The sequence below is a fragment of the Passer domesticus genome, chromosome 15 (assembly GCF_036417665.1).
Source record: "Passer domesticus isolate bPasDom1 chromosome 15, bPasDom1.hap1, whole genome shotgun sequence".
Taxonomy (NCBI): Eukaryota; Metazoa; Chordata; class Aves; order Passeriformes; family Passeridae; genus Passer; species Passer domesticus.
The window spans coordinates 3,514,967-3,534,841 of NC_087488.1; the positions used below are offsets into that span (position 1 = coordinate 3,514,967).

Genomic DNA, 19,875 nt, shown 5'->3' on the forward strand with positions numbered 1-19,875 from the left:
TAGGAGGGAAAACATTTCTTCTGCCTAAGAGGTTGAAATGTAGGAGAGACAGCCTCCTGCTCTCTTGCCTCCTAGTTCCTAGGCACATTCTCTTGGACTCTATAGAAGACAGCCTGGCAAAAAATGCTTTAATATCAAGTTTGGAACAACTTAGTGCTTAGTGAAGAGGACTGTCTCACCAGGGAATGCTGCTGAATCTGTTGTTTCCTGGGCAAGGTCAGCTATTCTGTGCTCATTAGAAAGGCAATATTGCCCTTTCAAAACTAGGAGTATTAATCCTCTGGCAAAATCCCACTTTTCTTTACCTGCCTACTCCTAACTGGATATATTTTTCAGTTGCCTCAACTTCTTCCCTAGCTCATATAATGGTCTATTGGAATTGCTGTGCACTAATGAATAACTAATTTTGTTTCTCCAGACAGAGCTGCTGTTGTGTCAGTGGAGTGACACAGTGGCTCAAAAGGAAACTGAGACTTCAAGAGAGTTTTTTAAGTACAGGAAATCAGAGGGTAACAAACGCACTGAAAATAGGCAGTGATGTTCAGCATGTGTGTATGTGTGGATGGACCCTCTAATTAGTTTTGCTGAACATTTGAAATCTGCTGCATAGTTCTAAATTTATCACTACTAGATAGGAGAGAAATCTGGGAGAGAAAAAGTTTGTCTGTTGGCCCATAGTTCACTTGCAGATATTTTTTCTGATATGTATTTTAATCTCCAGTATTAATAAAAATGAGGTAGCTGCTGCTTTTCTCTTTTATAAGAGTACTAAGGAAGTAATCATCACCTTGTAAATGTAAGATTGTTGTTGACTTTATGACAGAGAATGGTTTAGCTGAAATTAAAATCACCCACATGACTGTAAGCATCATCAGTTAATTTTGTTTTCCAGGACTGGGATCTTATGAAAACACATTTTGCTTGCAGTAATTTGTATCTCCTGCCTCTTCTGATGCCTTTGAAACCTTCAAACACAACCTTTGGTTGTGTGTCCAGTGAGTGCAGTGTGGACAGGGCACAGCTGCAGGGGGAGCAAACCATTTGTGTGTTTGGGAACTGGTTTGGCTTTTCAGCTGGGCTGTGGATGGCAGGAGGGCCCAGGGGTTTTGTTGGTGGCTGTTCAGACCCCTGAATTTCCCTAGGTGGATTAAGAAGGTGTTGGAATGATACCAGCTCCTGTCTGACACTGATTCTTCTTGCCTCTGCTGTTTAGGCAAGTTGGACAAAGCAGTTAATGTTGCCTGTGTTGCTAAATTAATGTGAGACAATGTGTGGTTACTGCAATTATGTAGGAAAAGCTTTTATCATTTCAAATGATGGTCAGGTGAGAAAACTGCTGGTGTTTTCCTGAAACACATTTTTAAATTGAATGTGCTGGCATATAACCCTCACTAAACAAATATTTAGATTGCTGCATTGTACTGATGTCCAGAGCACTGGGCATGAAAGTTCATGCTTAATCTCCTGGGCAGGTATTTCTTACTAATAAAAGAATTTTTTTCAGATCTGTCCGTATCTCCCATGCATATAAAAAGGGAAATAGAAGAGCAGCAGGATTTCTGTTGCTCTGAAAGTTTATTTCTTCTAGGTGCTCGATATTGGAGTCTAGCACACTGCTGGTTCTGCTTATATGGCTGGGCATCTTCCTTCTGAAATTCAAAGGCCCTTTCAAAATTGTGTTTGTTTCCAGTTTGATTACAGAAAGCTTTTTTTCAGCAGCAGTGTAATCATCACTTTTAAGTCCCCTGCATCCCATACAACTGATGTAGCAGTTAAATGTGTCCTCTTCAGTGGTACCTGCTAGTAGAAGAATGTGCTGATGCATTTATATACTGAGTGCTTTTAATTTAAATTAAACAAGAGGAGCTTTTTGGCAAAGTTTGTATTTTTCACTGACTGATGAGGTGGAAAGAATATGCAAATTTTAAGTACACAGATGCTTTCTCCAGCGGAAGACAAAAAGGCATCTTCAAAACTGTGCAATGGATTGCTCCAACTTTGATTTGTATCAGGCAATTTTAGGAGTAACAGAGGTTGGTGCCTTGGAATAGAAGAGATTGCAAGAGGAGAGTGGAGGCAGGAGAGTGCAGATGCCCTGGTGGGAGGGAGATGCACCTGCTTGTAAGCTGGGAAAGGAAAGAGGTTTTACTTTCATATGCCATGAAACCAATATCATCATTGATTTTTTCCTCACCAACATTATGAATTTTTGCTTCAGTTTGTGTGTTTCCATTGAAGATCAGGTTTTAGAGACCAGGAATGGTGCAACTTGTTTTGTGAGAGCCATTCCTTCAGTGGCAGCTCCAGCCCTGTAAGATCTTTCTTCTGCAGTGCAGCAGTTCCCTTCCTGGGAGAGAGTTCATCAGCATGAAGTCCAGCCTGTTTTCTGGTGGTGATAATTTTCTGTCTGAAATTGTCCACAATAAAAGTAATTTATGCGGTGGTTTTGTATTATTTTTGGAAGACTTCATCAAGGAAGGGTTGGAAAAAGGTTCCTTTCAATCCCTGCATGTCAGGAACACCCATGGGTGTTTTTAGTGGCACAAAGCAAGGCTGTGGAGTGGGGAGACTGCTAGCTTGAGTTGGTGGTGTATGGCAAGTTTGATAATGTTGTGGGGTTGGGGTTTTCCCACTGCATGCTCAGTATAAAGGCTATTTCAGATTTATCTTGTAGCTGCAATAGTTCCTAAGAGGGTTGAAGTCATCCTTTTTTATACTGGATGCTGTGTTTAATTTATGAGTAATCTAGCACCAATTGTGTCCTAGGTAAGATTTACTGTTGATTTTTCCCTATAGCTATTGGCACCCAGATCAATTACTTTGGAACTCACCTTTCCTAGAGTAGTTTGAGGTGCATGTATTTCTTAATGCTGTCAGGAGGGACAAAATTAGATCAGTTTGGGTGCCTTAACTCCATTTCCATGTAGCATATTTGTATAGATAATTGGATTGGAAATTGGATTTCTTTTAGCCTCCAGGCTCAATTTCCTGATCATTGTTATGCTTTTTGGTTTTTTCATAGACAATGGCAGCCTATTCATGATAATCCTTCCTCCAGCTTACTGGGGTGTGTTTGGTTGTATTAATTTCTGCTCCATGGAGCTGTGTTTGGGTCTTCAGAATACATATTTTATTTCCTGCTGAAAGCAAGTTGAGCAGCAAAAGTGTTTGAGGTGTGTTGATGGTGGCCATGCAACAAAAAGGTATTCAGAAGACTGTCACTGTCAAAACAAATTGCTTGTCAAGTGTCTCTCTTTGTTGGCTTCTTCTCAGCCTTTCATCATTTGCACTTTTCAAAAACATCCTTCAGTTTCTGAGTGTTTTACCAGGAATACACCCCCTCCCAATGTTTATGGAGATGCCTGCCAGTCTTCTTTCTTTGCCCTGAAAAAATGTGAGGCAATTACTCCTCTGAAGCCATAAAATAATGCTATGTTAAATTGGTTTGAAATAGTTTTTTTGTAGTTTTTCTGAAGGTGGTATAGCCAGCAAGCAAATATTCTAATGAGGAGGCACATATAGTAACATATGTTACAGCAGATCTTGCATTTTTAGTAGCAGAGCTGACTAAATGAAGAAGTTGTAGCAAATTTAGCAAACACTTCTGTTATAAAACCTCAAGTTACTGACAAACAAGGGTTTGAATGTCCCTTTCTAACAAACAGTAGCTCTCCTGTGATAACATTTGTTTCCTCTGTCTCTCTTTCACTGGACTCCAGTGTTCTTCCTTGTATTTGTTCTGAAAGGCTTCCTTTCTGTAAGCCTGTGCTTTTCCATTCATCCACCCATTCCTTGAAACACCCTTCCTGTAATGTCACCCCATTGTGTAGTTTGTCATTTAGGCTCTCTAGGCTCTCTTTTCATCGTCACTGGCAGAAATCTGCTGTGTTTTGTGTTAGGTAATTGTTGGAGGTTTTCAGTTTGCCTCCCCTTTCTCATGTGGGTTAGTAGAAAGCTTTTATCAGATTCATTTTTCAGTACATTTATGAAGTTGTTTCAGGAAACAAGTCATTTTTTAATCTTAATTGGGGGGGAAAGTGGCAGTTGGATGTTAAAATGGAAACAGGTGTATCTGATGTAAAAGTGAGTACAGGTGCTCACTCAGTCCTGCTCTGTACCCCTCTTGTAAAGAAGGGATTAGGATTCTTTGCCTTGAAAGCTTTTTCAATCTCCTATTCCTAAGTTGTGCTTATTGCCTGGGGCACAGAGGGGCAGAGAAGGATTTCAGTGTGCTGTGAGTCTGGCCAGCCTTGTGCCTGCCGTGAGGATCCCTGCAGGGGCAGTGGTGGCTGTGTGTGCCAGGCCCTTCACAGAATCCTGCAACAACAAACACTTGGCATCCTCTTTTCCTAAGTCTTGTGGGTATGGAAGCACTAGAACCAGCTGGGAAGAGCTGGGGGTTGTTTGGGGCTGCATGGGAGGTTCTTTGGTGGAAATGATAGCAATAGTCCAGGAAAGAAACTGAGGTTTAGAATCTGAATCAGGCTGCAACCCTCTTCTGTTTCTCTTAAGGTAAGCATGAATTAAAAAGTGCCATGGAAATCAGCTCCATAAATGCTGTGTACTGTGGGAAAAGACATGGCAGCAGCCACTGCTAGTGCAAGGACTAAGTTACCTTAGCCTGTTTTCTCCACTTGTCAAACAGCTTGCAATATGTCCCTGGAATTCACCTTCCATTAACTTTAGATTCTTCTCAACAGTTATATTTCCTTTACAGCTGTTTAACCCTTAATAGTTCATCCTTGTTTTTAATATTATCTCTTTTTTTTTTCTCTTTTGTATTTTGTGTACTTGCCTCGTTTATTTTCTTTTGTTGTGTTTTGTTTTGTGTTTATGGCCATGTTCCCATTTCAGAGACCAATGTCCTCTAACTGATGAGCAATTGGTTTCAGGGTAAGACCAAACATTCTAAACAATCACCTTTGTCTAGAATGGCTTTCTTTTCTCACCATCCTTTTAATTGTGCTTTTGTTTCTGGTTTCTGTTTTACACTGAATGATGAGAAAATCAAATGCTAAATCACAGTGTCTGTAGGAAATGTATTGCTAAAGGTTTGTGCCAGGATAATTACCAAGGTCCTACTAACATGTCTGTGCTTCCTGTAGGGAATCCCGAATGGGTGTGGCACTGTCCCTTCTGTGGATTGGGAAAAGCTGGGAGGCTCTGGGAATGCAGCAAGTACAGCCTTGGCATTGTAGTTATTCCAACAAGGAGCACTAAATCAAATTGTTTTCTGAGGAGAAATGGCTTGAAAGTACAGATCAGTGAGTAATTATTTAATCCCAGGGTAATGATGGAGAGCTCTTTAGAAGACCCAGGTTTGAACAGCTGTGTTGTTTGCTTGTTCTTGGTGCCCCACTCAGCTGAATGGGATGGTTACAAACATAGAGGGAAAAGTGCTTAACTCAGGGCCCCAGAAGGAAAAAAAATAATGCATCTGTAGTCCCTACTTAACATAAACCTCACCTACATACTCAGATCCTGTTCTGAACTACTTCAAAGAAAAATTCTTAATAAAAGCCTTGCTCTGAATTCCTGTGGCATATAAAAAGTTACAATCTATTCTTGGGGGAAAAATGAATTCATGTTTGAATCTTCCCCCCTTCTTTTCAATGTGCTGCTGCTGTGTTGTGCTCTGGAGAGGAGTGGTAGAATATTTTGGACAAATCAAAGCTTTTGTTTATTGTACATTCTTTCTGCCTGCTGAATTCCTTAGTACAGAAGAGGTTTCCTTCCCCCTGGAATTCACAATGCTCAGACTAATCTCATAAAAGGAGAAGGGTTACTGCCCAACTGCAAAACCTAAACTGCTTTTAACAAACTCTTGGGCTCTGAGAAGTCAGTGTTTTTAGGTCATCTTAACATACCCCAAAGATGGGAAAATGTGTGTTGAAATAAAGTAAAAGTGTTATTTTCTAAGATGAGGTGACTAATTGAAGTAATGGCAATAACACATCTGCTGTTTCTCAATTTCCCTATTGTCCTGAGGCCTAAGAAATGTAAAAATTATGTAGAGCACTGGGGGTTAAAAAAACCCAGACAGCAAAACTATAAATCCAGGCTGTCAGAGGAGGAGAATGGGGCTGGAGTCCAGGTGACTCTTGGGAGAGCCTGTGGTGATAGGAGGTGCACCTGTGTCAGGATTCTGTCCCTGAGCATGTCCTCTGGCTGCAACTCAGTACTCTCCCAGACACAGAACACCCTGGTACTGAGAAGATCCTGAGGATTTTCCAAAATCAGCCTTTTAATCTCTTCCTTCCCAAAGAGCCACATGCGAGGTAGGGCAGACGGGGCTGTTGGTATCAAGAGCTGTTGGTATCAGACTCCCCTGAGTCTGCAGGAAACTGCTGAATTCCTACCTTTAGCACCACATTTATCTGTTAAAGGATCTGCTGGTGTATTCCTTGTGGAAGTTATCAGAATGATCAGTTTATCAGCTCCCAGTATCCTTTGCCAAGGCTGGAGGAGGGAAGGGTAACTAATTTCCTACCAGGAAGCCGACATTTTCTAGTTTGCCTTCCTTCTCTCTTCACCCCCCAAAACATATGCTCCTTTTGGATCCACTGCTGTTCCCATCTTTCTGGCTCCATGATGAGCCTATTAATGAGCTGCTGAACAGGGCAAAAAGAGGAGGAGAAGCTCACTGCTGTCATAGTGACTTTTTTTTCTATTTTGAATGTGACCTCCAGGGACTGTCAGTCCAGGTCCTGTTCCAGCACTTTGCCCTTTCCTCCCAGACTTCCCAAGTTGTGCAGCCCAGTGGCTGAGGAGCATGGGCTCAGTGGCCCCAGGAATCTCTGGCTAGTCTCTGCTTGCCTTTAGCTTGGAGTTGGGAGCAGAGCAGCCAGGAATTTAGAAGTTTGTACACAGCTGCTCCTTCCATAAACCAAACTAAGCAGCATGCTGTGGTCAGAGTGACCTGTTTGTACAAGCACCAGGGGCTTTGGCAGTTTGGACCTGTGTGGTCCTTCATCTCCAGTATTTGTAAATAAAAGGAATCCCCCCTGTGTTCTTGAGTGCATTTGTCTTAATTTCTGTAGTACTCCATGACTCACAGGGAAACAGGACTAAGGTACATTAATTGCTTCTCTGGGCATGGAGGGCTCACTTGTGGCCAAGAGATAAGGTGAGCCCAGCACACACCCATGCCTGCCCTCCTCTCTGAGTGATACTGGGTTATCTGGGATACCTGCCTGCTCTAGGGGGATGGTCTGGCAGGGACAAATATCCCCGGGTGTAAATACACAAAATGAAATAAACATTTTCATTCTTAAAAACCAACTCTCATCAGAAAGTGGTCTGAAATTCATTTGGTCAAGTTGGAGCTTCTGTAAAACAGATGAGGAGAGAACTTGTTAATAACAAGCCTTGCACTGCTTCTATTTTAGAGCAACAAGTTTACTCTAGCAGCTGAGGTCCTCTTCCCTGTGGGTTTGGGCTTCACTGTCCTAGGGGACACCTTGAGGAAAACAAGTGTTGGTAGAGACCAGACCAGTGCTGTGAGGCCATTGGAGAGGGCAGTTGTGGAATTGCTCCCCTGTCACACGGGGTTTTTAGCTGGTTTTGCAGCAGTGGCTGTGTTTCATGGGGCAGACCCCTGGTGGATATTTGCCCTCCTGTCTCAGAGCTGCTGCCTTGCCCTCACCAATCCAGAGCAATTCAGTAACCCCATGGACATTGGGAAGGGTCTGGTCTGTCATGAATGATTTATCAAATGAGAAAGCCCAGGTGAGGCCAGGCAGCTCTTGGAAGGTGCCAGTGGTCTGCTGGGCACAGGTTGAGATCTGTTAAATGAGGAGCTTGGAATGTCACTGATGAGCTTTGGGAAAGGAAGGACAAGCATTGGCTGTGTTTGTTTTAATTGAATCAGCTCCTTCTTGCCTTCCCCTCTGCCATACTGGGTGGCTTAAAGATCTCTGTTGTGCTTGAGTGACAGGCTGTGTCAATATGTAGTTGCTTAGTAAGTTCATTAACCTGCAGCTAAATCCAGGCAATGGCTAACTCCAGCTCTTTTTATATTTAAGCAAAGCGCATCTAATCTTTTCAATGTATTTTGCTGAGCATGTAATTAAATGAGCATGACCCTGCAGTCTTTGTTGTGAACGCTTCCTGTTTTATAATTATGATGATCTGAGGGATGTAATTTAGGGGTCCTTAATTTTACATAATTGGTGGTACTCCAGGTACAGCAATCTAGTCACAATTTACAATGCCTTAAAAACTTTGGAGTTAAATATATCTGAATTTGGAGGAATATTTTGGGGGTGTGCTTTTTGAAAACTGTAATAACTTCTGTTTCTGCTCTTCAAGGTTTTCAGATGTCATCCTGGCAACAATTTTGGCTACCAAGTCAGATATGTGTGGCAAAAAGTTTGAATTGAAGATTGATAATGTTCGCTTTGTTGGCCATCCCACCTTGCTCCAGCATGCCCTCGGGCAGGTAGGTATGAGATCCCCTCTGGGGACCTGCCTTCTTCACAAACTGCCTGGCTTTACTGAGGAAACCTGCAATTCAGAGTGGGTATGTTGGCTTTTGATCCTGGTTTTACTTCCTGATGCTCCAGGCTGTCTTTTACTTACTTCTGGGTCAGTGGAGTGAGTGGCGAACTGAGGGAGCTGTCAGTGATCACAGAAACTCTTCTGGTTACTGTAGGGAAGCAGTGTGAGTAAAGAGAAGTAAAACTGGGCACTCCAACTCAAAAAGCTGTTTCTCACTATTTTAGTTACTGCAAGTTAGCTTTTAGCACCTCTAATTAGTGTGGCAGTTAAAAAAACACCACCAAAAACCTTCACAAATGCTAAAAGCTGCGTCAGCCTTGTTTGGCTTTTAACTTTTCCTGAGGCTGAAGATGATCCACAAGACTTAGATGGAATATGTAGAATGTTGAAAGAAATCTAGAATTTTCTTGTGGACCAAGTCAGGCTGCTGTTTGCATTGAGACCTTTCTCTGTGGCCTCTGTTTTAGGTGCTTAGAATGAGAGCAGTTTGCTGTCTGGGGTATGTAAAAGGCCCTGCTTAAATCCAGGAAAGAATTAACTTGCTTCTGTGTTTCCAATATTCCCTGTCCTGTTCCTTCTTCCTGCTCAACTGCTGGACTGAACTAAAGGTTTTGGTAACTTCTGAATCCAACACTGATCCCTGTCACTGAACTGCTTTGGTCTCATTTTTCATCAAATTTGCTAAGTCATTCCTTTTTTCAGGGGAAAAAGAAGTCTGCTTGCCAATTCTGTCCTGCTTGTTAGCTATAATTAGAGGTGGAAACAGCTTGTTGGTAACTGCTGCATGATATTTAGAGGACCAGACTGCTTTAATCCCAGCAAGGAGCTGGTCTAAAACATGAAAAGATGCTACTTTGGGAACTCAGTTGTGAGTCTGCAGGAAATGTCCTGGAGTATCACCAAGACTCAGTCTTGAAAGGTTAAACTCTCATGGAAGACAGGATTCAAGTGTGCCCAAGCTGTGCAAATCCATCAGCAGCCCCAGGCAAGGAGAGTGGGGAAGCAGGCCCAGGGTCTGTACTGGGACCCCAGCCAGGAGCAGAAGGGGACAGGACAAGGGTGGGATGTACCTAACCAGGGGTCTGTCCAGGAGACAGGCACAGATCCAAGGTCCATCCTGGACTCAGGCACAGCTCCAGGCCCTGGGCTGAGCTTAAATGGGGCTCCCAGTCATGGACTCTTGGAGGGAGTTTTGTGTGTGGGAACAGGTCCTGGCCAGGGCCATTAAGGCCATTTGGTGCCCTCAAGGCTCTGACAGCAGTGGCCTGTTCTCCCTCAGATAATTTTTCTTTCTTTTATTTATCTCATCTGAAAGGTTCAACTTCCTAAATGTGCTGTAAACGAGGTTGAAAATTTGTATTTACATTTTTTGCACCACTTATTATTGTACATTCTTTCCAATCAGTTTAATCCTAATTGCATGTAATGTTACTTCATTTCAGTTTGTCTAAATAAAATTGTATCTGGGTGAATAAATAAAGTTATAAAGAGCTGTAAACACTTTTTTGTTACTTCTGAAGGAACTTCTTTTTGGGTGTGTCTTATCACCCTAGGAGGCACCCCAGAACTTTCTAGAGTCCAGAATCTTCTAGATGTGGCAGCCATCTCTGCTGGTTTGTGTCAGTCTAAATCTGGGACCCCCCTGCAGTTAGGAGGAAGCCAGATGGAGCTGCTTTTCCATGGAGCTCAGGCAGTGTCTGGAGTAACCCAGCAGCCTCTGCTTTGAGTTTCCTCAGAGTTCATGCTGCAGAAAATTAATCCACAGGACAGCTCAGCAAATTCTTACTCCAGTGAGATTCAGGAGCTGCAAGAGCACGAACATTTAATCCTTGTGCCAGATTGCTTTTTATGTAGCAATGTTCTGAATTCTTCAAATTCTTTCAGCATTTTCTTTCCCAGCTCAGTGTTCTTTTTTCCTGGACATGAGTTGATATGAAATCTAGCCTGCATCCCAACTGATGTTAGTGGTGGTAGTTTCTCTGATTTTAAGGAAGGAACAGGATCAGTCCTTACACTTTGAAATTCACAGGATGTCCTGGAACCTGTAACTCCAGAACAGATAAACACAGTAAACTGCCTTTACCACTCTCCCATCACTGCCTTTCTGACAGAATACAAGTTTCCCTTTAGGACAAAAAAAACCCCAAAATATGTATCACCTCTTAGTTTTCTAAATGTTGAGACTCCTGAGTGAAAGCAGACAGATTTTGGAATTCAGTCCTGAGCAGTTCACTGCTGGTGCTTGGAACCTGTGGGGAAGGGCAGATGCTGCTCTGTGTTTGCCCTGGCTCAGGTGCTGCACATATTTGGGTAGAGAGCAGCTATTGTTTGGCCAGGCAGGTTGGGACTGGGTGGGTGTTGAGCAGGGAGCTGCAGGGGAGCTGGGAATGTCCTCTGCATTTTGTGCTCCATCTTGTGGTGACACGTGCTCCCTTTGGAGTTGGTCTGGCTGTGCAAATTCCATTTGCTTGTCTCAGCTCCAGCTGTTTCTTCTCACTGCAAAGTTTGAATCTGCCTTAGGAATGGAGCTCTCTGCTACAAAGAGAATAGAGGGGCTGGATAATGTGTTTGAAATCCTGCAGGAAGGGAAAAATCAAACCTTTTATTTTAGTACTGCTGTTCAACAGCATATTTTGTCTGATAAAAGCAGTAGCTTATAACAGGATGACATTTGAATGGGGAATTTAGGAAAGGAAGGAATAGGTGTGGCCTGAGATCTGTAGAATTCTCCTGACAGTACATCTGACAGTTGTGCTAAAGAATTTAAACCTAAGGTCCCTAATGATGCTAAATGTAATGACAGAGACACTAAGTAAGAGTGCTGTCTTAACTGACACTCATTTCCATGCTTGTGACTTAAAGGCTTTGGTTTAAGTCTTCACAGCTGCTCAGCAAAGGCAATGTTGTAGAGTAACTGTGACACTCCAATTAAAAACAAAAGCATAGTTCTATATTTTGCCAGTCATATTTGATGTTATGTATTTATTTGTCTGCTCTCTTTTCTCAGCTTGTTATCTTTTAAATTTTTTTATTGCTTTCCTTCATGTATCCAGCTGACACTAGCTGATAGGATTTTCTAAAAAATATTTTTCAGGTATCCAAAACTGACCCCTCACCAAAGAGAGAGATGCCCACCATGATTCTGTTCAATGTGGTGTTTGCACTAAGGGTAAGGATTGTTTCCATTCCATCTGACAGTGGCATGTGCCTTGGATGCATGAGACAATGCAGTAGCTCACACTCCAGGCTTGTTTTATGATTAATGGCCAGTGTTAGGAAGCTGCATCCTCTCAGCAGTGAGGTCACTGTAAAAGGAGAGTGCCAGGGAGCAGCAGCTGAGCAGCTAAATGAGAAGAAGGTGCAAGTGAAGAATAAAGAGGTTTCAATGCTCAGCAAAAACCTGGAACAAATACTTAGTTTCTGCCTGGAATTTTTTTCAGGCTTCCTCTATTAACTAGATGCTGGTATTAAGGGATCTTGGCTTGGCTAATTAGGTGTATAAAGCCCTAGAAATTTCATTACATTCAAGCATTACTTGATTTCTGAGCTCTGGCTTTCTTTTCCCAGTCCACAGGTTGTTTAAAAATAAAAGAGGGAGCTGGAACAATTGTCTTTGTGGAAATGGTTGATTTGTGCTCGACTGGATGTAATGCCATGATTTAAAAACCTCCAGCTCCCTGCTTGTGAAGGGAATTTTTTTTTCTTTTAGCACTAGTGCTTTTCTTACCACTGGCTTTGCAGTGGTGACATGGACATGGCCCCAGCCTGCATGGCTTGTCCTCAGATGAGGAGCAAGGTTTCACATAGGACAAGTACCTGAATCAAGCCAGAAATTGTTTGCAGAGCTCTGCTGGGAATCCTATGTTCCTGTGCTTTAGGACACTCCTGGGTCAGGGAGTGCTGAATTTGCAATGGAGGAGTTGATTTTACATTTCACATGTTAAGAGGTTTTGTTTTGGTCATTTGTTAAAGCCCTGTGCTTTGCTTGCAGGGAATTGTGTGTAGATGCACCTTCAAACACACATGGATGCACGCTGAGCCATGTGGCAGCAGGAGTGTTGAAACCAATGCTCTTTCATTCACAGTGAAGACTAACCTGCATTTTTCTGGAATCTAATTTCTAGTCCTTCTAGGAAAACTTGCTTTCTTTGCCCTTCAGCCATGTGATGATACTGATGTAATTGTGTGTGATGCAGCACAAAATCCATTTGCCAAATGAGACACTCTTAGTTCACAGGGAGCAGTCAGGTTTCTGCAAAATGCTGGGCAAGAAGCAAGTGGAAATTTTTTCTTGGGATGGAGCAGTGCAGTGCAGGAGCTGGGTGGAGGCCCTTAGAGATAAAGATGAGTGTCCATCTGCAGTGGGCAGACAGGGCAGGCAAAGGCCCAAGTGTGATAATCAGCACTGATCCTGCTGTGTTTGAGCTTCAACGTGGCGTGACTCAGCAAGAACAGCAGAGTCAAAAAATGATGAGTCACGGTTTGCTGCTTTCTGTGCCAAGTGGTCACTTGCCAGAACTTTAAATTCCTTTAAAAGTCTTAACAAACATGAAGCAGCTGCTGACTCATGCTGGAGCTAGTGAATTCCCCCTCACCCCCCTTGGCAGCTGTACTGATGTGATAGATTTTTCCAGCACTTTCTTTCTGGGACTTTCATACATGCAGTGTTAGTAATAAGCTATATTTGTGATTTTTTTGGAAGCATAGATCCAAATTAATTCAGATTTGGGATGAAAATATTGGTCACGAGCTGGTAATTGTTACCTAGTTACTGCCTTGGGACAAACAGCAGTGTGGCAACATGGAGTTAGTGGGACATGTTAAAGGCACTGCAGCCCTTGTGCTGCCAGTGAGTTTAACCTGAACATTGGGATATTCTGCCTTTTCAAAAAGTTTGACACTTTCTTGTCTCACTGTGTGAAGTTGAGGTCTTTGCTGGTAGAAGGTCTGTTAGCTACTGGAAAAACAAAGCAGATAGGGCTATCCCTCCCCAGGTGTGCTGTTCCTTTCATGCACTTAGACAAGCTTAGAAATCCAAATTCCATTTAGACACCTCTGAGCTTCTGCTTGGCTACGGGTAAATTCTGTTCTTTGCCCAGTCAAGAGGCTGATTTTTGGTCTGAATGGAAACCATTTGCCCGTTCCCCATCATGCCTGTGGCTGCCCGTGGCTCAGGGGCTGCCGTGTTCCCCGCAGGCCAACGCGGACCCGTCGGTGATCAGCTGCCTGCACAACCTGTCGCGCAGGATCGCCATCGTCCTGCAGCACGAGGAGCGCCGCTGCCAGTACCTCACCCGCGAGGCCAAGCTCATCCTGGCCATCCAGGACGAGGTGTCTGCCATGTCAGAGAGTGAGTGCTCGCAGCAGCAGGGCCTCTGAGCTGGAGCTCTCTTCCAGAGAGGTGCTGGTTGTGCCTTCTTGCTTCTCGTGTGCCTGGGATCACGGTGAACAAGTTTTGGTGCTCTGTAGCATTCTGACAGCTTTTCCCTGCATTTTGCCTCAGCCAAGTTCACTATCCCTGTGCAGAGATGTGAGTTTTAGAGGTGAAGTAGTTTCATTGCTTTCTTTGCTAGTTAAGTTCAGCACAATCCCTGGAGACTCTGCACTGAGCCATCGTGTTTGCCTCTCCCTGTCAGGCTGACATGGAAGAGCTCCTGTGTGGCCTAGAGCAAGTCTTGCATGCTTTAATGCTGTCTGCTGAGTCACCAGACTCCTTATGTGGAAGCTTCACTCTTACGTGCTGTTACCTGGCTAGCAAACAGTTACAGAGCATTTTTATAGACTGTACTTGGAAAATGCTCTGTAACTCTAATGCTCATTACAATATGTACTGTTTAAGGTGAACTCTGACAGTGATGCATTATCTTGCTGCAAGCATTAAAAATTAAAGCTAGCATCTAGAAAAACAAAGCATTTAAAGTCATAATTTGTCAAATTTGGTTACATGTGCTTAACTGAGTTGAGGTTTAGCAGAAGTTGGCAATAATTCGCTATTATCATCTTAACATGTAACTTGAGTTATTGTAAAATATTTGAAAGATAATTGTATATTAAAATGATACAAATTCTGTCCCTAAGATACAGGTTGATACCCAATGGGGGAAGAGGCAACTCTTTGATTTGAAGTCAGTTACTTACTTTCTTGTTTTGAATCTTCCTATAGCCACAGAAGGGCCCCAGTCACCTTTTCATCACATCCTACCCAAGTGCAAACTGGCCAGAGATCTCAAAGAGACATATGACAGGTAAGTTGGATTTTAGTCTTAGCTCATAGTATGCTGTTTCTCATTGAAATCTCTTGGCTTTGTTCCTGAGGATATTATCCACTTCCTCATGCTGTTAATGGGATTTGGGTTTTAAACCAGGCAGAGCAATGTGAAGCCTGGAAATCAGCTGAAATGTTTGCAGAACTGCTATGCTAATCATTAGTCTGTCTTTGGTGTCTTGTTCTTAAAAGCTGATGATGTCTGTCACAGCTTTAAGAATTATTATTTTCTTCCTTAGCACAGGGCCATCTATTGACAAGTGAAATGTAGAACTGACAAGTGTCATCACAGGGGTATCACAGCACTGGGGAAGTGCTCTAAACCTGCAGCTAAGGGGAAAGTGCAGCAGGAGCACTGATGGCAAGTCAGGTACTGCCCTGGCCCCATTTGTGCATGTCTGGACAGCAAATTTGGATGACATGCTGAGACTTCCAGCAGAATGGAAAGTGTAACATGCTGTTTCTTGACTGGGTTAGAAGTTCTGGCAAAGTTTTCAAAGCAGTGTGGGGCTGGTGTTGAACTTTAGCAGGAGCCTGTGTCTGTCAGTGCTGCCTCCAGGGACCCAGAGCTCCTGCAGCCAGGATTGTGCTTGGGAAAGGGGGACACAGAACCTCTCTGTGGGGGGGAACATGCTGTGGCCCTTGCTTGAATCCTTGTCAGGGATTCAGGGAATCAGGCTGGAGTTCCTCAGGGAACCCTTCATCCTCCCTGGGTTGTAGCTTGTCATGTACAAAGGGGATCAGAGCCCTGTGAGGAAGGCACTGGGAGCCTAAATAATGTAATGGTTGCAAAGAGCATCAGAAAACTTCTGCTGAGCTGCTCTTTGTGTTCCAGAGCTGTGAATTTCATCTTGTTTGAAGAGATGTGGTATGTGGTTCCACAGACCTTGCACAAAACCCGAGTACTAAAGTTTAAGTACTAAACTTTAAAATAAGGCAGTTTTTATGCAGCCTGTAATTCTAATATTCCAGTTATATTTTTCTGTTCCTCTAGGGCTATGTATTTATGACTGAGCAAACCCTAATCGTGTTTCCAAATATTTTGGGGACACAGTGACATCTTGTGGCATTTAGGTGTGACTGTAGCAACACAGAGCCCGAGCTCATGGACTGCTGATGTGAGCCTTCCCAGAGATAAGGAGGAGTAGACAGACCCTGGAGAAATACACTTTGGTGTTGCCCCCAGCTGTAAAACAAGGCAGTTTCTCCCTCGTTGTGAGTGGGGAAGAAGTGGTGCAAGTTGGATTTTGACACTTTTGTATGACACTGTCAAAAGCAAATGTAAGACCTTATTGGTGTTGGTAAAAATCTGAAGTGCCTGTGTGCTTGATTGAAAGTTGTACTTGAAAAGGAGCTGAAAGTGCTTTTGGGTGATAAGGAGATGTTCTGCAGGGTTTTTCTATTAATACTTCATATGAGAGCATAGGAAATATGCTTGTTATACCTGCAGTCAGATCAGCTGGGAGGAGCTGCAGCACCTTGCCAGGCAGGCATAAATTTAAAATTATTTTTTAGTAAGGTAGAAAAAGGGTTCTAGAAATACAATTTTCTCCAGGATGAATTAATTATTCCTGTGTGGCAGCAGCTCTGGAGTGAAGTCTGTGTGGTCTTCTGTGAAGTGAGGGTTAGTCATAAGTGACATGGGATTACCAAAAAAACCAGATAGACAAGAATGCATAAAATAAGTCTTGTCTGTAAGATAGGCACCAATCCTGCTCACAGTTGTAAAACTCCTGCTGTAATGACTATTTAATCCAGTTTGGACACCACATTTCAAGAGGGATTTAGGCCACCTAGAGAGTGTGGAGGAGTGTGAATGACCTCAGAGGGAAGATGGAAAGATTTGCTCTGTTGCTTTTAAAGGAGAAGGGAGTGCTGGGAAGGGCAAACCTTCGGATGCATGCAGTGGCAATGTGCTGTTCTGAATTTACAGAGACTTCTGGCATAGCCTTTGGCTGTAGGAGAGCAGCCAGTGGAGTGGAGAGAGCACTTTGAATTGCAGATGGAGCCCAGCTCTCCGTTTGAGATTTGCTCCAGCCAGCATTTCCAAGTGCCTGCTGATTTCTGCCTTTCCAGCCCAATTTCCAGGGCTGCTCCAGAGGTGCTGTCGAGCCCTTGGCTTCCTGTAGATGGTGCTGAGGTATTTCAGGCAAGACCCAACATGTCCCTGAGCAAGTTGGTTTGTGCAAAACCACAAGTAGAGGAATATTTCTGTCCTTCAAAGTGTTCCTTGGTTTTGAATGAGATGCTTGTGTTCATAAGGCAGGATCAGTACCCAGGACATCTTGACTAGCAGTGGAGTGGTATTAACACTGACAGCTCAGAGGCTTTCAGCTTCTACTCCCTGGGACATTTTGTCTCTAATGGAGAGAACTAGAATGTTTCTTTTTGATTAATTCAGAAAATTGAGTCTTCATCTCATCCCCAAACTGAAGCATTGGTGTGGAACAGAAAGAAATGGTTTTTAGGTCCAGGAAAGTTTTCAGGACTTCCAGTGCTGAAAAAATTACTGGTGTTACAATACGTGTCTCTTTTGAGGAGCTTTCACATAGTTTTAACTGCAACTGTAGATAATATGTGAGCTTGATAGTTACTAACTGCCTGTCTGGTTCTAGCAAATTTCTCTTAGCTTTGCATTGGAATAAAAGTGAAAGTATGGAGAGGTTTTTGGGGAGGTTTGGATTGTTTGTATTTTCTTTTTAGTACAGAAAGAGCCTTTATAAATTTTTAGCCTAGTGGAACTCAACTGTGTGGTAGATCTAGCCCATCTCAGCTCAGAGAATAATTCTATGAGACTTAATGTTATTTCTGTGGCTGTGCTGTAAAATATAGTTCAACTTCAGTTATTTATCAAAGGACAGCCTTTTGTCCTTTTTAAGGAAATGTGAAATCATTTCAAAGCTCTGAGTAGTCATAACCTCTAGGAAAAAACAAACTCCAAAGCTACACACTCACCTCCACCACGCTCAAAAACGTGGGGCTAATTTCTGATATAAACAGGATAGATGTGATAGGAGGTGTGTATATGTAAGAATTCATAACTTTTATAAATGTGAAGGGGGATTTCTTTGTTTTGCCAATAGTTATGGAAAAGGCTGCAGTTCTGGGAGATGCTGGCAAACTTTCATGTTCTCATTTTGGGGCAGTAGCTCACAGTTCAGGACACAGCAGAATAGAGCAAAAGAGCAGTGATAATCCCTAAAATATTCCCCAGCTTCCTGCAGCTCTGGAGGGGTTTCTGTACATTCAGCAGCTTTCAGCTGATCTCACTTCCCAGAATTAGCCCACAGTCCTGTGAGCCAGAGCAAATATTGAACAACCCCAGCATCCTCTGATAAGGAGGTCCATGGCTTTAACTACTTTTTGTGTTTCTTTCTGTTTCTTCTGAACTTTGCTCCTTCTTGTATCATGAGATGTCTCATGGGCCTTATGATGGAGAGACATTAAACAGCTTTTTCCTGTTTGCCTCTCCCTGTCTCAGTTTTAAGCTCTGTTATCTGATCATCCTGATCCTTGGCCATGTATCCCTCAGATCGCTCATCAGGTGTTACCAAACAGAGATTTAAAAAAAAAAAAAAGTGTTGAAACGAAGTTTTTATTGACTAAAATGTCTTGGAGGTTTAATATCCTATTGCCTGAATGTTTGTGTCTATGCTGGGGACATTATTTAACTCTGCTGGCTGGCCAAGGGCAGTTGCAAGTGTTGCTGCTGGAGGATGTAGCTTGTTCCTTGTCAAATTTACAGACACTTAATTATTTTCCATCCAAGGAGGGGCAGGTGAAGGAGAAATTGTGTTCATAAAGCTATAATGAAGGTTGGAAATTGTACAGCTGAATGCAAATGCAGAAGAATAAAATTAAGATCCAGATCAGAACTGAAAATCTGGTTTTCTTGTTGTCTTTAATTCTAGGCTCTTATTGTACAGTGCACTGTAGACAAAATTATGCTGTGGAGAGTGTAATTATGTAATTAAAGCTTTTGCCTTAGTGCACTTGGACCAAACAATGAAAGGAACCAACTGGATCTTTGTCTGAATGTCAAACTCTGCAGGGAAAATGACCCTGCAAGTGTTTCATGCTTTCATGTATCTCTGCTGCTTTGGGTAACCTGTTTTTACAGCCCCAAGAGCTTTCAGGTGGTCTCTGAACTCGCTCGTCCCATTCCTTTATTGCCATGTTTCCCCTAGTGAGGATTTGGCCTGGGAGATGGTGTGGATACCCACAGCTTCAGCCCTTTCCCTGATGTATTTTGAGGGAATCCAGCTTTATCTGTCAGTTGTTTGTGGTGGGGTAAGCAGTGTTACTGGAGCTGCAGCATTCGAGGAACTAAAGCAGAGGTGTTTGTGCTTTGCATGTTCCTTCAGGGCTGGGAGCCTCTGAGCAGATCAGACCTGCTGGGGCCAGAGGGACACTGGATTCACCCTCTCAGTGCCTTTTAAAAAGAGGAAAACTCACGGTATCTGCTCCATTTGCAGCTTGAAAAATCAGCATTTTCCAGAGTTCCATGCAAGATTTGAGAACAAAACCTTTTGGAAAGTGTTGTGTGCAGTGAGATGTTCCCCAATGAGTCTGGTCATGTGTGAGGTGGGAGGGGATGCTGTTTGCTCTCTCACCACTCTGTTGTGGTTTGGTGAGTAGTTGCACCAGCAGCCAAAGCTACCCAATGTTTTTGTTTAAAGCTGAAATTTCTGCTCTCTCCAAACCCTCTACACAGCCAGGTGAGCTTGAATAAGAGCATGTTAGTTTGTGGCCTGCAGTTCAATGCTGGTTATAAATGGTTAAATCACCACATAAAGACTTTTCCAGACGTGTATTTGCTCCTGGCCTGTTCCTGGCATGGTTTTTAATCTGTTTTGTGTAGAGGGGGAAATTCATGGCAGGTATTGACACAAAAGTCAAATTGCGAGTCTCAACACACTTTGAATTTAAAATTCAGGCTGGAATTTTCAGAGTGCAAACTTTGAAATTTGATTTTAAGCCAAAAGCATTATTTGGAAAGAAAGTTTAAAATTGAAGGGCATTGACAAATTCAATTCTCATGTGTAGAGCTTGAGATTGATTAGTTTATGTGTTCCTAACTCATGAAAAGGTGTGGTGGGCCTTGCTGCTTC

At 42.9% G+C, this 19,875-nt stretch overlaps 1 protein-coding gene across 5 annotated transcripts in view; it reads left to right on the forward strand.

Moving 5' to 3' along the window:
* NPRL3 (NPR3 like, GATOR1 complex subunit) overlaps positions 1-19,875 on the forward strand; it is a 41,415-nt gene that overhangs the window by 1,791 nt on the left and 19,749 nt on the right. For 3 of the 5 annotated variants that reach the window (XM_064390476.1, XM_064390477.1, XM_064390478.1), the window contains exons 3-6: positions 8,311-8,440; positions 11,594-11,668; positions 13,696-13,849; positions 14,663-14,744. In XM_064390476.1, the coding sequence (XP_064246546.1) occupies positions 8,311-8,440; positions 11,594-11,668; positions 13,696-13,849; positions 14,663-14,744 (441 nt within the window). Of the gene's footprint in view, positions 1-14; positions 4,513-4,854; positions 4,894-8,310; positions 8,441-11,593; positions 11,669-13,695; positions 13,850-14,662; positions 14,745-19,875 lie in introns of those variants that run through there. The other 2 variants (XM_064390480.1, XM_064390479.1) reach the window with 2 other exon arrangements.